This window comes from Centrocercus urophasianus, unplaced genomic scaffold (genome assembly GCF_019232065.1).
Source record: "Centrocercus urophasianus isolate 14NV4802_14NV808 unplaced genomic scaffold, USGS_Curo_1.0 seq_13, whole genome shotgun sequence".
Classification (NCBI taxonomy): domain Eukaryota; kingdom Metazoa; phylum Chordata; class Aves; order Galliformes; family Phasianidae; genus Centrocercus; species Centrocercus urophasianus.
In genome coordinates, this window is record NW_024884475.1 from 9,203,061 (window position 1) to 9,217,001 (window position 13,941).

At 36.4% G+C, this 13,941-nt stretch overlaps 1 protein-coding gene across 18 annotated transcripts in view; it reads right to left on the bottom strand.

The window, feature by feature from the left end:
* Nucleotides 1-13,941, bottom strand: part of LOC122156641 — a 59,401-nt gene that overhangs the window by 26,689 nt on the left and 18,771 nt on the right. For 5 of the 18 annotated variants that reach the window (XR_006167578.1, XR_006167582.1, XR_006167585.1 and 2 more), the window contains one exon: nt 5-3,581. The exons of 6 other annotated variants lie outside the window; for them this stretch is intronic. Coding sequence is in view for 3 of the 12 variants with exons in the window: in XM_042811550.1 (XP_042667484.1) it covers nt 3,131-3,576 (446 nt within the window). In the remaining 9 variants the exon portion in view is untranslated. Of the gene's footprint in view, nt 1-4; nt 3,582-13,941 lie in introns of those variants that run through there. 7 more of the 18 variants (XR_006167587.1, XR_006167583.1, XR_006167590.1 and 4 more) reach the window with 3 other exon arrangements.

A 13,941-nucleotide genomic window follows, 5' to 3' on the forward strand; every position in this document is an offset into this window, starting at 1 on the left:
TCACCTCAGTTTTTTACAGGAGAATTTCTTTACTTAGGGAGACAGACGGGGAGCCCACTTCCTTACTCTAATGGATTTCTGCAGAACAGAGATCCTGCTAATCTGTAGAAATAATTGAGGTTGTGGGGTTGAAGAGGAAACAGCAAACAGTCTGCACTGATTATTTACATAAATTTTCTTAAGAGTGAACAGAAAGGATGGGTGACGGCTTTCTGGAGAAATCATTTTACATTCTTCAATATTCCTTCAATATCACTTCCATCTCAGAGGTTCAGAAGATGTATTAAGCCTTGGAAGGACTTCGGCAAAAATGGTAAAGAGCATGGGAGAATACCTTTTTCCTCAGGCACAAAGCTTTTCCCATTAAAACTGTCTTCAAGGGTACGATCAGAAATGGGAGACTTAAGCAACATGCTCTAAAACAGTTGTGATGCAGACTCCTTCAGATTAACACAATACATCATCAAATAGAGACTTCACAGTTAACTTTAGCAGTTGGGCAGTGCAGTTTTTTGAGGTTGCTGTGAAGTCTGAAGTTTGTTTGTGCAAATATATGTTACCACTGAAGCAGTAGAGCACTCCAATCCTTTTCTGCAGATCAGCATCTCCCAGCTTAAAGTGAATTGTTTCTATTCATGAAATCACAAATCAGTGGAATACAGCTGGCCATAAATTGTGAGTTCACATCAATACACCAGAGTGTCATAAGCAGAATACAATTATATTGGAGACAATACAATAATTGCAAAATCCTTAAATCTTTTCCTAACATTAAGTCTATAATTATCCCTGACTAAATGGGATTGCTATCGTAATTAAAATTAGGCATTGTTTGGTTATCTTCATGATCATCACTCAGCATAAACAAGGCAGTTATCAATTAGCTTAAAAAATACCCTGCACTTTGTCAAAAATTTGTTATTCCTTGTTCTATGAGGTACAGTTCAAGAAAAAAAAAAAAAAAAAAGAGTTTTTACCCATTTGGATAGCCTGAATCAGCTCCAAACCACAAGAAGCTCTTCTGGGTATGGGTGTGAAATATCTGCTTTTGGAGACAACATGAGCAGAGGAGCAGTGTTACTTCTCTCACACCTGCAGCCTTTCATTTCTTCTACTCAGTTACCTGTGACTCTTAAGAAGCTGGCCATATGGGCACCTCTTGAAAGCCACACAGAACACTCCTGAATGTATAACAATTTGCATTATTCCCTGTAGCGCTGCATCTCCTCTTCTTGAGCAAGTTACAGCAAATCCAAGGTGCAAGAGTTTTTTTCCAGAACCAGTCATTTCAAGAATTTTTCATTCTCATTTTCATAGTTTGAATACTTCAATGAGATATTTGATCTGAATAATGTAAATTGCTTATAACTATCCTATCCTCAAAAAATAATACATGATCTGAAGTTAGAGTGGCTTTGTATTGAAATATGTATTTATTTAATTACTTGACAAACTTTCCTGCGTAAAAGCATAGACCCTCTCCTGTAGTCAGAAAAATCAGCAACAAATTTCACTGTGCTACAGGACATCTGGTAATAGCTTCTCCTGAAGGCTGTGAAATGAAATATTTATTCAATAGTAAAATCCCCTTTAGTTCTATTTACACTGAATGTACTTTTTCTTCAGCAAGGCAGTACCCCAACTTGATTTAATTTCTGATGGGTTAATGATGGATTTCTTTTTGTTTTGTGACCACAACAGAAAAAAACATGATTCATACAAGAATGAAGAAGTCTTATGGTGCTACACAGAGCAACAATAAATTGTGAACAAATAAAAATGAATTGCGAACCAACTAAAATTACGTTGTTCAACCTAAGCCCTAATTATGTTTAATTTTCTTTTTTTATTTTGGGTCAATTTGAGAGCCAAATGAAAGGCAGTAAAAATGAAATGATAATTTTAAAAAATGCAAATTATTTGGTCATTATTAAGTTACATGCTTCAATTTGAAAATCCCTCTATATTTTTCAGTTCTTCTAGCCCTCTTGTTTCTTTAACTGGAACGAGCGTAAGTGTTTAGGTGTTTTAGTTAAGTGCTAATTTCTGTTGTGTATCTCACAACAAAATTCTATTTATTGGCGTATATTACTTGCTAATAATCTCACTGCCAGTTCTCAACCGGAAACAATATGGAAAATGTGGAGAAGAACGCACTCTGAAAATGATAGATTTCATAAAAGTAGCAGGAGTAACCCAAATGTGTTTTTCTGAACTGGGCACTCTGTCTTATGAGTAGTAGGTAAACGGTAATCTTATTAAGTAACCTAAAACACAAAACCAAAGAGGAAATTAGGAAATTTAGAAGGCCTTCTACCTTTGACAGAACAGCCAAGTACTAGGACCTGACAGGTACGATAAAGAGCTTAGATGTTCTTCTGATATTGTTCTTAGCCATAAGCCCTCAGGCTTTGTTCTACATGCTTAGTTAAACTGTTTTTATCTTACATAAATCCTGGTAAGCTACTTTAAGACCCATCAGACTACCTCAATTGCCATTTAAGTGTTTTTTTCTGCACTAACTGCTTCTTGTTAAATAGTTTGACATTTATGCGTCTAGACTTAGGTTGTTTTGATATTGATTTTGTACAGAATGATAATGGAGCATAGTGGCAATATTACTTTTGCTGTCATATCTAGCAGCAATATATCTCTTTGAACTTCTTAAATTGGAAGCAAAATCTACACATGTGTAAGTTTAAATTTAGTCAGTTCTTCAAAACTATGATTTTGCCTTCCTAGTTTTTTTTCCTCTGCAACTACCATTTTTTTCCTTATGGTGCCAAAAAAGAAAAAAAAAGAAGTATTTTTTGAGGAAAATCTCTGAAAAATAATGGAGCTTCTGAATCAGTATTTGCACAAGAATAAGCACTGTGGTATCAGCAACCCTTCCACTTTTCCTCCCTCACTAATCTTATTGTGGGAATGGAAAGCAGCCTCCTGCAGACACTCAAAATATCCATAAAAAGCCAGTCACTTTTAAGATAGTTACTGCTATTTGTTAAATGAGATGAACTTTATGGCTTTGATTTGTTTTTATTGTGTTTTACTCTTTGACAACAGTCAGCTCAAAACGCTGAAATAAGTCCTGTTTGTTACTTTAAATAGAGCTATATAACGTACGACATTTTTAAGCAGAAAAGAAGGTGATGTCATCTTTTTTCAGAAAAAAAAAAAAAAGACCACAAAACATGATGTAGAATATTTCATACTGTGAGATACACAAACCAGCAAAAGGAAAGCCAACTGCCAGCAGCTCTGCTCTTGAGTCATTCACATTAAATATTCCACTAATTTTGTATGCCAAAACCTTCAGAACCAAGTTGATGACAGTGTTGACCTTCAAAACTGTCCTGGTATTTGCCTCAGCATTTGTTTCAAGCCTTTGATAGTGTTTTAGGATCTGGAAGTCATATTTTCTGAGTAAAGGGAAAGAGATTTCATGTGGAAAGAGCTGAGATAGGCTTTTCATGCTGTTTCTTCCTATGCTTCTTCCATCATTGTACAGGAGCTTGTGCTGCTCTGTCTTCATCTTTTCATGGTTTTTCTTGGTATTGTTTGCCACAGTGTTTCCTTCTACACTATCAGAGACAAGAAAGTTTTGTTAAAAACTGATATATCTCAAACAAGTCATTAATAAGATTAAACACATAAATTGATCTGTAATATAATATTTTCCTGATATGTAATATGTAATATAATGTTTTCCTAGCATTTACTGGCAGAAAGAAAATCATATACAATCAGCCTTTTTTTCCCTGTCACTATTTTTATCAACTGGGAGACATCGATGTGCAAGATTCACATCATTTCTAGCACTTGTGTAGTTAGTGTTTTTTTCCCAGGGAGACAAAAGAATTATCTCAGCTAGATGAAGTCTGGCCAGCTTCACTGTGGCAATTTAAGACATTTAAAATAGGCTTTTGAGTCAGGCCTTGAGTCTACAGAATACAGCAAGTGATAAACTAAGATAAAAATGACACAGTCAAATAGATCTGATTATAATAGTGGGAATACAGAAAGCACCAGATAACTTTTCTATTTGCTTAATTTAAGAAATTGAAATGACAGTAAGCCCTGGTTAATCATTGCTCCCCATGACATTGTAAATATAACTGAACAGCTGTTAAATTTGTAAATTATGTGTTTGTAACTAAAAATAAAATCTCATGGTTATTTTATTTGACAGAGGAAATATATAGCATTCAGGTACTTTTAGCTAAAGCTAATCTAAATAAGGAATTCAAAACTTTTAAATACACGTAATAAGACTGAAGACTTCAGCTCTATTTTCTCATATTATCCTACTTTTTTTTGTTGTTTGTTTAAATACGAATAAATACATATAAAGCTACTTTCAGCTTCTATTGAGACATAAAATGACTCCAATAATTTCCATGGCAATCGAGAATTTAATTTTTCACTAGTTCTAACAGCATTTAGATGTAAGGACTTTTCAGCTATTTATTACTTTCCTACTGTTAAATACATTGAGCTGACTGACAGTCAAGTTCACTGCACATTTTTGCATATACTTCAGCCTAATGACCTGACTGTTTTAAGTAGGAAAAACTACTTCAGTTTTCTGTAATCCTTGTGTAAAAATGATGGCTTTGACTTTGACCTGTAGTTTCAGGTAGAAATGTATGCTGCTTCTAGATTTACTTCAGCAGAACAACATGTTATTTCCTTCCCAGAGCTACCCAGAGCTACCCTATTCTTGTCCTTTTTTTTTCAGAGAAAAAAACATTCAAGCTTTTAAACTTCAATATCTTCATACCTTCTCATGATGAAGATGACAGAGCAGTATAAGTAGTAAATACACACAGAAATGAGGGGTACTTCCATAAGTCACTTATGGTACATTAAGATATATTATGATACCCAGTGATACATTCAGGCTAACACAAAATTCTTGATATCAATCGTATCTTCTAAAAATTCACTCTACATAGTAGCGAATACTACCCTTTTTTTTTTTTTTTTTTTTTTTTTATAATTATTTAACCTTGAGCAGGTCAATGCAAATGGAAATGTTCTTTCATTTGTAAACCAAGTGTGCCCACGTGCTCTTTGATCCCACAACAAGAATCATATTCTCTTGCAGCTCCTGCCTCCAGGGGTACTTCCATGTTTCCCTAAGTCCTGCCTATTCTTAGGTTGTCCTAAAACCATTTTATGGAGAAAAATAATCACCTGTGACTACTCAGTTAACCTCGTGATAAGATACAACCCAGTTGAACGGTAATGACAACGTGACTCAATGCTCCACTTCTGCAGGTATTTATATGGAGCATGCCTTTCAACAAAGATGAGACATCTTCCTTGCGTAGGGTGAGCACCTGTGAATACTCCTCATTGTTTCTTCAGCCAATCTGTGTAACCAGAAAGCTCCAAACTTGACTGTAGTTGTGTTGGAAAGGAAAAAGCCCAAATCTTCAAACATAAATGAAAAGCAGACTACATTTTATGGGAAATAGTCCTTTGCTAATGTAATTACACATCTTTGAATCAGTATGAGCTCATGGGCAATGTAAATCCTCGTCTGTTTACAGCGTAGCAAATAGATATCTTTACTGCGTGGATAATGCTCTGTTACTGGCAGGTAGTACACAAGGTTTATCATCTTCCTTAGTCCTGGCCAAAAACTTAAAGTCGTTGCTGGTTGTAATAATTGTGATATTTTATACACTTGTGTGACTAATTTGACCTCTAATTGTTTTAGTTTAAGTAGTTTTGTTTTCACTACATTATGTACTCTTTTCTTCTACTCAGTTGGTTAATGTAGTTAACAAAATAGATACAAATGGAAACCTTCATGGACCAGATGTTTCTTTCGTAGACTGCAAAGACCACAGGGTACATTACAGACAACTTAATAAGCCTAATAACACAGCGGTGGTCCTCAGAACCCACCCATGTTAGTTCTCATAAAGTCCTACTAGAAGATCTACTCCCATAGGATTCACTAAATAGCAGCCTTGTACATCTACTCCATAACATTGCTAACATACTTCGGCACTTTCAAAACTGATTTGTAAATACTCATAAAATCAGCTGACTACAGAAACTGTAACGGCGTAATTAATTTAAATGAGCTATATTGCCATTCTTCTGTCTGAAAACAGCCACATCACTATCTGTGGCCTTTCTGTAGCACTTAAAGATCATCTTACACTTTACCATACAGGAAACAACAAGGTACCAAACTACATTGCCATTTATTTTCTGGAACTTGTAATAAAGAATTGGGTGAGTGTACAGCAGGAAAGAATAGACCAGTGGATGATGGCATGATTCTTAACAGCTCACGTGGTTGTCACATGAAGAACTGGCAACTTAAGGAGTTGTGGACCATTCTGGAGTCTGAATACCTTGTGTTTCCTTGGACAGCCCACTCTCACACAATCTCTACATTACGTGGGCATCCCTGCCCTGTAGTTGAGAACTTGGAACATTATCTTGACTCTGCAAACCTGGTTGCCTCAGTTGGAAGTTGGATCACAGCTCCCTATTAGATATCTGAGAGCACTGATGACACCTCAGCTATTCACAGATGGGACCAGTGGTTGGCAGTAATTGCTGAATTTTACCTCATTTAAGTGACGTCTTCTTGCTAAGTTTTTCGTTTTGCAGATATGTACCGATTCCTCAAGTACATATATAATGGATATACATATTCGTTATACACAATATTCCTTCTAGGCTGGAAAGTTAGCAGATTTATGTGTCTGAAAAATCATACAACTTGAAAGTACTGTGTGCATTAGTGCATCAGCAAAGGTCAACAGGTCTTAACATGAAAATTTCTATTTCTCATCCGCCCCAGAAAGCCAGGGAGAAATGTAGCCTGGGGGCTTGAAAATGCTCCACCTTGGCATCATCTGAGGTTTTGAATACAGCTACAACTGGAAGCAAGTTTGGAGAGACAAAAACAGCTTCTGGGGAAGAAAATGCTTGAGATGATGCACTGAAGAAAGAAAGAAAGAAAAACAAGAAGGCAGAAGCCAGAGATATGAGCTCAGGAGTACATCAGAAAATGACTGTTAGATGGAAATGTAATGGGGAACTGCAAATTCCAGTGAAAATACTGAAGAGAAGACAATAAATTTTGAAAGAGCAAATAGACAAATGCCAAAAACAAGAACAAAACCAAAAAGCACGATGAGACATACGCACACTAGAAAAGACCAATGAAAATGTATGTTCAAGTCAGTGCTCATCAGAGTAAGCAATGGCTGGGGCAATAGAGTCTGTCCAAAACGTGGATCCATCATGTGGATTTTATGAATTGGTTACATGTCTTCAAAGGAGAATTTGAATTCCGTCTTTGATGTCTGAATGATCATGAACTGTCCAAGTGAACCTCAGGAACGTGTCAGGGAGATTCGACAGTCCAGAAATTGAACAACTATTCTTGTTCCTGTATTTTTATTGGGATAGTTATAAACAAGTGTCAAGTGTGACAACTACTATAGAACTATTAAATAATAATAAGGAAATAAGTAATATGGTACTTGTTCCCTCTTTCCATCCAAAATAAAAACATATATTTTCCAGTTGGATATCAGATTTCTGCCTGCAGACTACAATAACAAAGAGGAATAGGTGTAATTAAAATAAAAATAACTATCAATAACATTTCTGGTCTTTGTAGTCCAGCTGGAAACCACTCTGATTTGAAAACTGGACACTTGACAATAGCAAAATGCTCTAACTTGACAATTCACAGGCTCTATAGGTGGACCAGATATGGAGTTACAATACTCAATAAAAATAACAGTTGGACAGATATTGAGTCAATAAAATTATGGCAGCCAGGCATAAAATACAATACTGTACAGATGTAGATGTATTCCTCCAAACAGTTTGTACTCTGTTTCAACAATAAAAATATGTGGTTTCCAGTACCCACCACCAGCCAGATGAGAGAAGAGGTTATCCAGATGTTTTCAATATAAAACACACCTTCCTAAAATCAATTGATATTTCATACTCTTTGTATTTTGCTTTCCTGCAGATGCAGGAAGTATTAATGGTAACATGATTGTATGTTACCGTAGTTTAACAAAATGGTCAGGAAGATGAGCTATGTTAGCAACATTATTTGGACATTTAATAGCATTTATCCTTTTAACTTCATTATAGCAGAATGCCCCACGGCCCAAAGAGAGTTATTTTTAGCATGACTTCAGACAGAAAGAAGTAACTTTCCATACAGACACACTGTGGCCTCTTTACAGAGATATATTACTAAGACTCCAGGGTACAACATTAACGGGCTGCCATTTCTGTCTCCCCTCTGCCTTCACTTTTTTCCAGCAATCACTCCATGTGGTCAGTACTCTCCGGTTTCTGCCTAAGGTCAGAAATAAAAGTCCATGACCCTGAGGCCTTCACAGCTGTTACCACTCTCCAAATGTCAGCACCCGCCTGTCCCCTGTCCCTCCTTTCCTCTTCCAAAAAAACCTCAAATTGATTTAACCTTACATCTTTCCCGTGTTCCCCTTCAGAAAGCTGTGTGAACTACTTCAAGAAAACAAGCATGTGTTTGTATATGTATTTGCATATGAGTGTCCCTGAAAATGTGGTGGTTTTTCTGTTCGTTTGTTTTTTGCCAGTGAGGATCCTCCTTCTTCTCCTAGGAAGGAACAAAAAGGCAGGAGAGACCTTGTCCTCTGTTGCATACAGCAGGGCCATGGGATGCCATTGGATGCTGGTGATTCCATTCATGCCATCTGGCACAGTGCCCTGCATTACCCTCAGGTAACCAGCCCCACTCTCACCATTCCTCATTTGCTGTTCCACAAGTTACTGTTTAAGCATGTTTGAAGGCTTGATTATATAATGCTTTGTTCTGCTTTTGTTTCTTTTCTTCTTTAATCATTTTATTTGCTATATTTTTTCCCTTCTAACTCTACACTTCATCATTTGAGTTTTCATCCTTTCAGCCCAGAATTCCTATTCTACTCTTTTCCTTTGCTCAACTACTCCATTGCCTCAGATGTAATTTTTCTTTTGTCTCCCCCTTCACTTCTTTTCCCTAAGATTTACAAGCCCATCTGTAGTCTTTGTTCAGTTATTTGGTGTTGAGCAAGACTGATGATGTTTCGTTAATCACATCCCACTAGTCCTAGCAGTTACTCTTGCTATTGCATCCTCTCCTACCTCTTAATTCTTTTCCTCTTGAAACATGAATACTATTACTTGTACTTCACACTTTTTTACCTCTTGAATGAGACAAGGAAACGTGCTTCTCTGCTCCCAGAAATGCCTCCCTCCTTTGTAGTAATATTTATTTTTACTAGACTCTCTTTAATTTTTATTTTTGTAGTGCAAAGCAGGAAAAGCAGAGCCTATCTCAGTACTGTTACTCATGGGTACTTTTCTTGATTGTCCTTTCTTTCAAGGATGCGTACTAAGATATTCACTGTACATGTAAAGAACTGACATGCCTATCTTACCCCCTTCTATTGTGGAATTATGGAATTATCAACTATTTCACAAATTATACTTTACTAATTTTGTAATTTTCATCGTTTCTCATAAGGCATCTTCATTGCTCCTGGTTTTGCCCATATTCTCACATGGTTCTTCCATAGACTCTGCCAGTCTCAAATCAACCTTAGAGTTTACAGCTTTGGTTAAGTTACCTTCATCTCCTTCCCATATCTCATCTTGCAAAATCTTGTTTTCTCCTTCTTGTAAAACATATACTTTTTTCCCTCTTTTTGTAGTTGTTTGTTTATTTTTTAAAAAAATCTCACATCATTTTACAGTCTCATGTTAATACTCTTCTAGAAAAATATAAAGAAAATAGCAAATGCCACATAGTCATTCTAATCCTGCAACACAACTGATTGGCTAGTGCACCAATCAAATTGTATCTTAAGAATGAAGCACTTCCTTATTCTTCAAATTCTGCTCAATTATTTGTAATAAAAATCAACCTTGACATTGCAAGGTAGTCATCTTATATGTTCATATTAAGTTTTCTTTTCAGCTATTGGAAGACACGCCAGCCAGCTGATCTTAATCCAATAATTTATCTTTTTTTATTGTAATAGTGCCTCAGGATTATTACAAAAGTCACTGTGCTGAACTGATGAGTTAGTTAGGGAAGGAAGAGACAGCAGAAGTTCAGGACGTCGAACTACTCTGTAAACTAGGTCTAATCTTTTTCACATTGCTCGACTGACTGCTGCACTAGCCATGTGGCTGAGTGACTGGAGAACTCTTTCAAGTAGGCAAATACTGTTCTGTATTGTATGAGCTAGTCTGACGAAGACATAGAGTGTATCTACAAGGCTCTGTCATTCTCTGTCTTAACTTTACCATGATCTCTACCTTCTTCCCAGCCCTTGCTAGAAGCTAAACATTTCAAAATCTTCCACATAGCCTGTTTGGCAGAGATTTCTCACGCATAGTTTTGGCTACATAAAAATATGCATTAATTACTAACAAGTATGTTATTACAACCATTACACAAGAAAACATTATAAAAATGGTAAAAAAAAATATTCAGATACTCAATTTAGTCTATTTCAAAAATAATAGAAATATTATTCAAAGCTTACCTACTACAAAACATTATTTCATATTAATATCAATCATTCTAAAATAAAAATATAATTATATAAGAGAAGAAGATCATTCTGTTGATCTACATGCAATAATAAACAACAAAGACGATAAATATGGTGCCAAGATGACAGAATTTTACTTGTAAGTGTACAAAAAGTGAAAGTGCTGTTTTCTGCTCTCCTTCCATCTTCTGTTCTAACTGGGTGGTCCCATATCACGACCCTGACAGCCTACACTGCTCATTTGGGTAAGAGCAGGCATATCCAACCTGCAATCTGCATGTAGACTGGCACAGGTCATCTGACTTCTGTCCTGTGAAACTTGTCCTTCACTGCTGCTGCAGCTCTGTCCCACTGCGTGGCCTGGCCCAGCCCCAGGAATACAACCATCACTCAGCAACAACAAAACACCAGTCAGCTATTAAAGCTGTTTGAGCTTTAAATCAGGGCATGGGGAGAGCATTGCTGACTCAAATTATAGCAAATAATTTTATGCCTTTTGATTTGCTGACTAAATACGGTCCTGTGAACAGCAAAAATGTATGCAGCCCTGCTTTCTGTTTTGATAAAGGAATCTGAGAACAGATTTTAGGATTGAAAAAAAAAACAAAACAAAACAAACAACAACAAAAAAAAACAAAAAACAAAAAAACCACCATCTTTTTAAAAATATTTGGAACTCCATTTTCAGACAGCCTAAGTACATTACCTCAGAATTTGCAAATGGAGTGTATGAAGTTGCAGACATTCAACTCAAAAATCTGACCATGTCACTTTATTTTCATGAGCCATATCCTACCAGAGAGAAAATCATCCCTCTCTTCACAGTAGCATTTCACTCATGTCATTGCTTTTTGTCAGTATGTATACTTGTGAACAACTATGTCCAAGGATGAAATACAGGAAGAATAATATTTTACAAAAAATCATTGAACACCTTGAGAACTCTGTGAGAATTGCAGTCACTACCATCAAACCAGATTGATGCATTAATTTAAAAATCAGGGTCAAATATCCTGTTTGTTCACTCTTTTGTTTTAACAAAAATATTAAAAATTATAGTAAGTGTTGCTACTTATATACATGGAGTATGTCATATATTCTATTAAAGATGCTTTGAAAGTAATGCCTTCTTTATGATGTTGGTGGTAAAGCAGTAGAGGCTGAATCTTTCCACCAATATCCCATTACATTTTATTGCTGTGTGACAGATGGCAGCAAAAGGGAAGTCTGACATAGTAGTGTCTGACTTGGAAGTGTGTATGAAGAAGAGATGTAACACTGAATTCCTCCATGAGGAAAAAATGGCACCCATTAACATTCACAGACACTTGTGAATGTTTATGGAGACAAAACAACTGATATGAGCGCAGTGAGCTGGTGGGTGGTGCATTTCAGCAGAGGTGACAGTGGATCACCTCTACTGTTGCAGATATCTATAAGCACAGCATACAGGCTCTTGATTACTGCTGGTGAAAATGCACAGTTAATGGTGATGACAATGGCAAAAAACGGTGTGTTGTAGCTGAGATTTTTCTCTATCAAATATTGTTATTGTGCTCTTTGTATCAATTATAGTTTCTATGGAAATTGACAGAAGGCATTACTTTTGGAGCAATCCTTGTGTATGTGGCCCAGAAAATTCCTGTTCACTCAGTGCAGACCATGTAAGCCAAGAGGTTGGACACCCACAGGCATTATAGCACATTATCCTTAGTTTTCCCTTCCACATTTGCTCACAGACAAGGCAAAATGTAGGAGCTCCCTGCACATCTCTGCACTTTCTTTCACAGCTGAATCAGACAAGTGAAAGCATTGCCCACACTGAGGAGCAGATCAGTGACAACAGCAAAGTGGGCTGGTGAAGGAATGGAAAGTTGAGGAGGATGGCTGCAGACCCTACTGCACCAAACCTCAGAGAAAAGAATGGCAAAGTGTGTCAGAAACCACCATGCTTCACTACAGTGCAGGATAACACCAAGGAAATGAGAAGATGAAATGTAAATTATGAGTGGGAAATAGCAGATGTTCTTCCTCCAGGGTATAAACACAGCTATAATTACAGAGAGTAATGACATCCTATCAAGCAGAAGAACATTAGCTATGCAGATGAGAGCACAACAAATAAATTGACAACAAGTATGATTATTCTCCTTTGTAGAAATTAAGTAAGGAAAAAAGGCATAGGGGGGTCCTCAGGCAAAATGAAATGGTAACTGTAGACAAAAAAAAAGGGCTAGGAACATAAAAGCAGAGAACAGTTTCGTTTTCAAGGAAGTATGACATTCAGTAACACACAATAGCAAAACTGTATATTGAGTACCTCACATGGAACAAAGCTTCATAAATACGTTACCAGATCCCAGTGAATGTAACAGTGTACTCAAATCTTGTTTTATGTGATATGTCCCAGAATCAACAATCAGGTCACAGCTATGTCAGAGCAACACAATCTGTGTTTGATGGGAACATACCTGTATGAAAGTCTACTTAGATGCATTTTAAAGGGTTAATCTCTGAAACAACAGTAAAACGCAATGTTCATATATTCAACCACCTACCACTTTCTCATCTAGCCAAGCACAAAAGCACTCGTGCAAAATTAACCTGACATGAAGCTGTACAGTTAATTTTTCATTATTCCTTGAATATCTTGAGGGGGGGCACCGCCTCCCCCTCACAAACACATTCAGAAGACTCTCTTCTGTTAGGATTTGTTATGCTTAGAAAAGTTTGGAAATGTTTTATTTAATTTCCTTTTTTTTTTTTTTTTTAGGAGTCTCTTTTAATATTGAAATATTGATGCAAGGTATTGATGCAAGACTGAATTGGTAAAACTCAGAGCAAAATCCTCAATTCCTTAGCTCCATGTCAGCTCTGATGTGGACAAGTTAGAGGTGAGCTTGAACCTGCAGGTTCTCAAGGAAGTCCATGTTATTAACAGTTAGGAAGATGAACAGCATCTTTTTCAGAAGAAAATAGAATCTAACTTGAAGGAATCATTTTCAGAACTGCTCATAAGATTCATTCAGGAACAACTATGAAGTCCCACCAAATGGAATGAATATCTGTGCCACAAACAATATTAGCTGAAATAAGTAGTACATGTTGAGCTCTCTTTCCCGCTGTTAATGCTTGAAACCAAAAACTTTAAATTGAAAAATTTATACGAATTCATTGAATGTAGCACAAAAAAATGTTTGAAAATGTCATTCTGACCAGAAAACTGATGATGTTTCTACACAAGGCATTAACTAGCTTAACAGATCTGCCCTTTCAGTGCATTTAGAGTCATATTTGCTAACTCCCGTAGGAAAAGCTTTTCTTGAATACCTTCTGCTCTTTGTTATATTGCAGG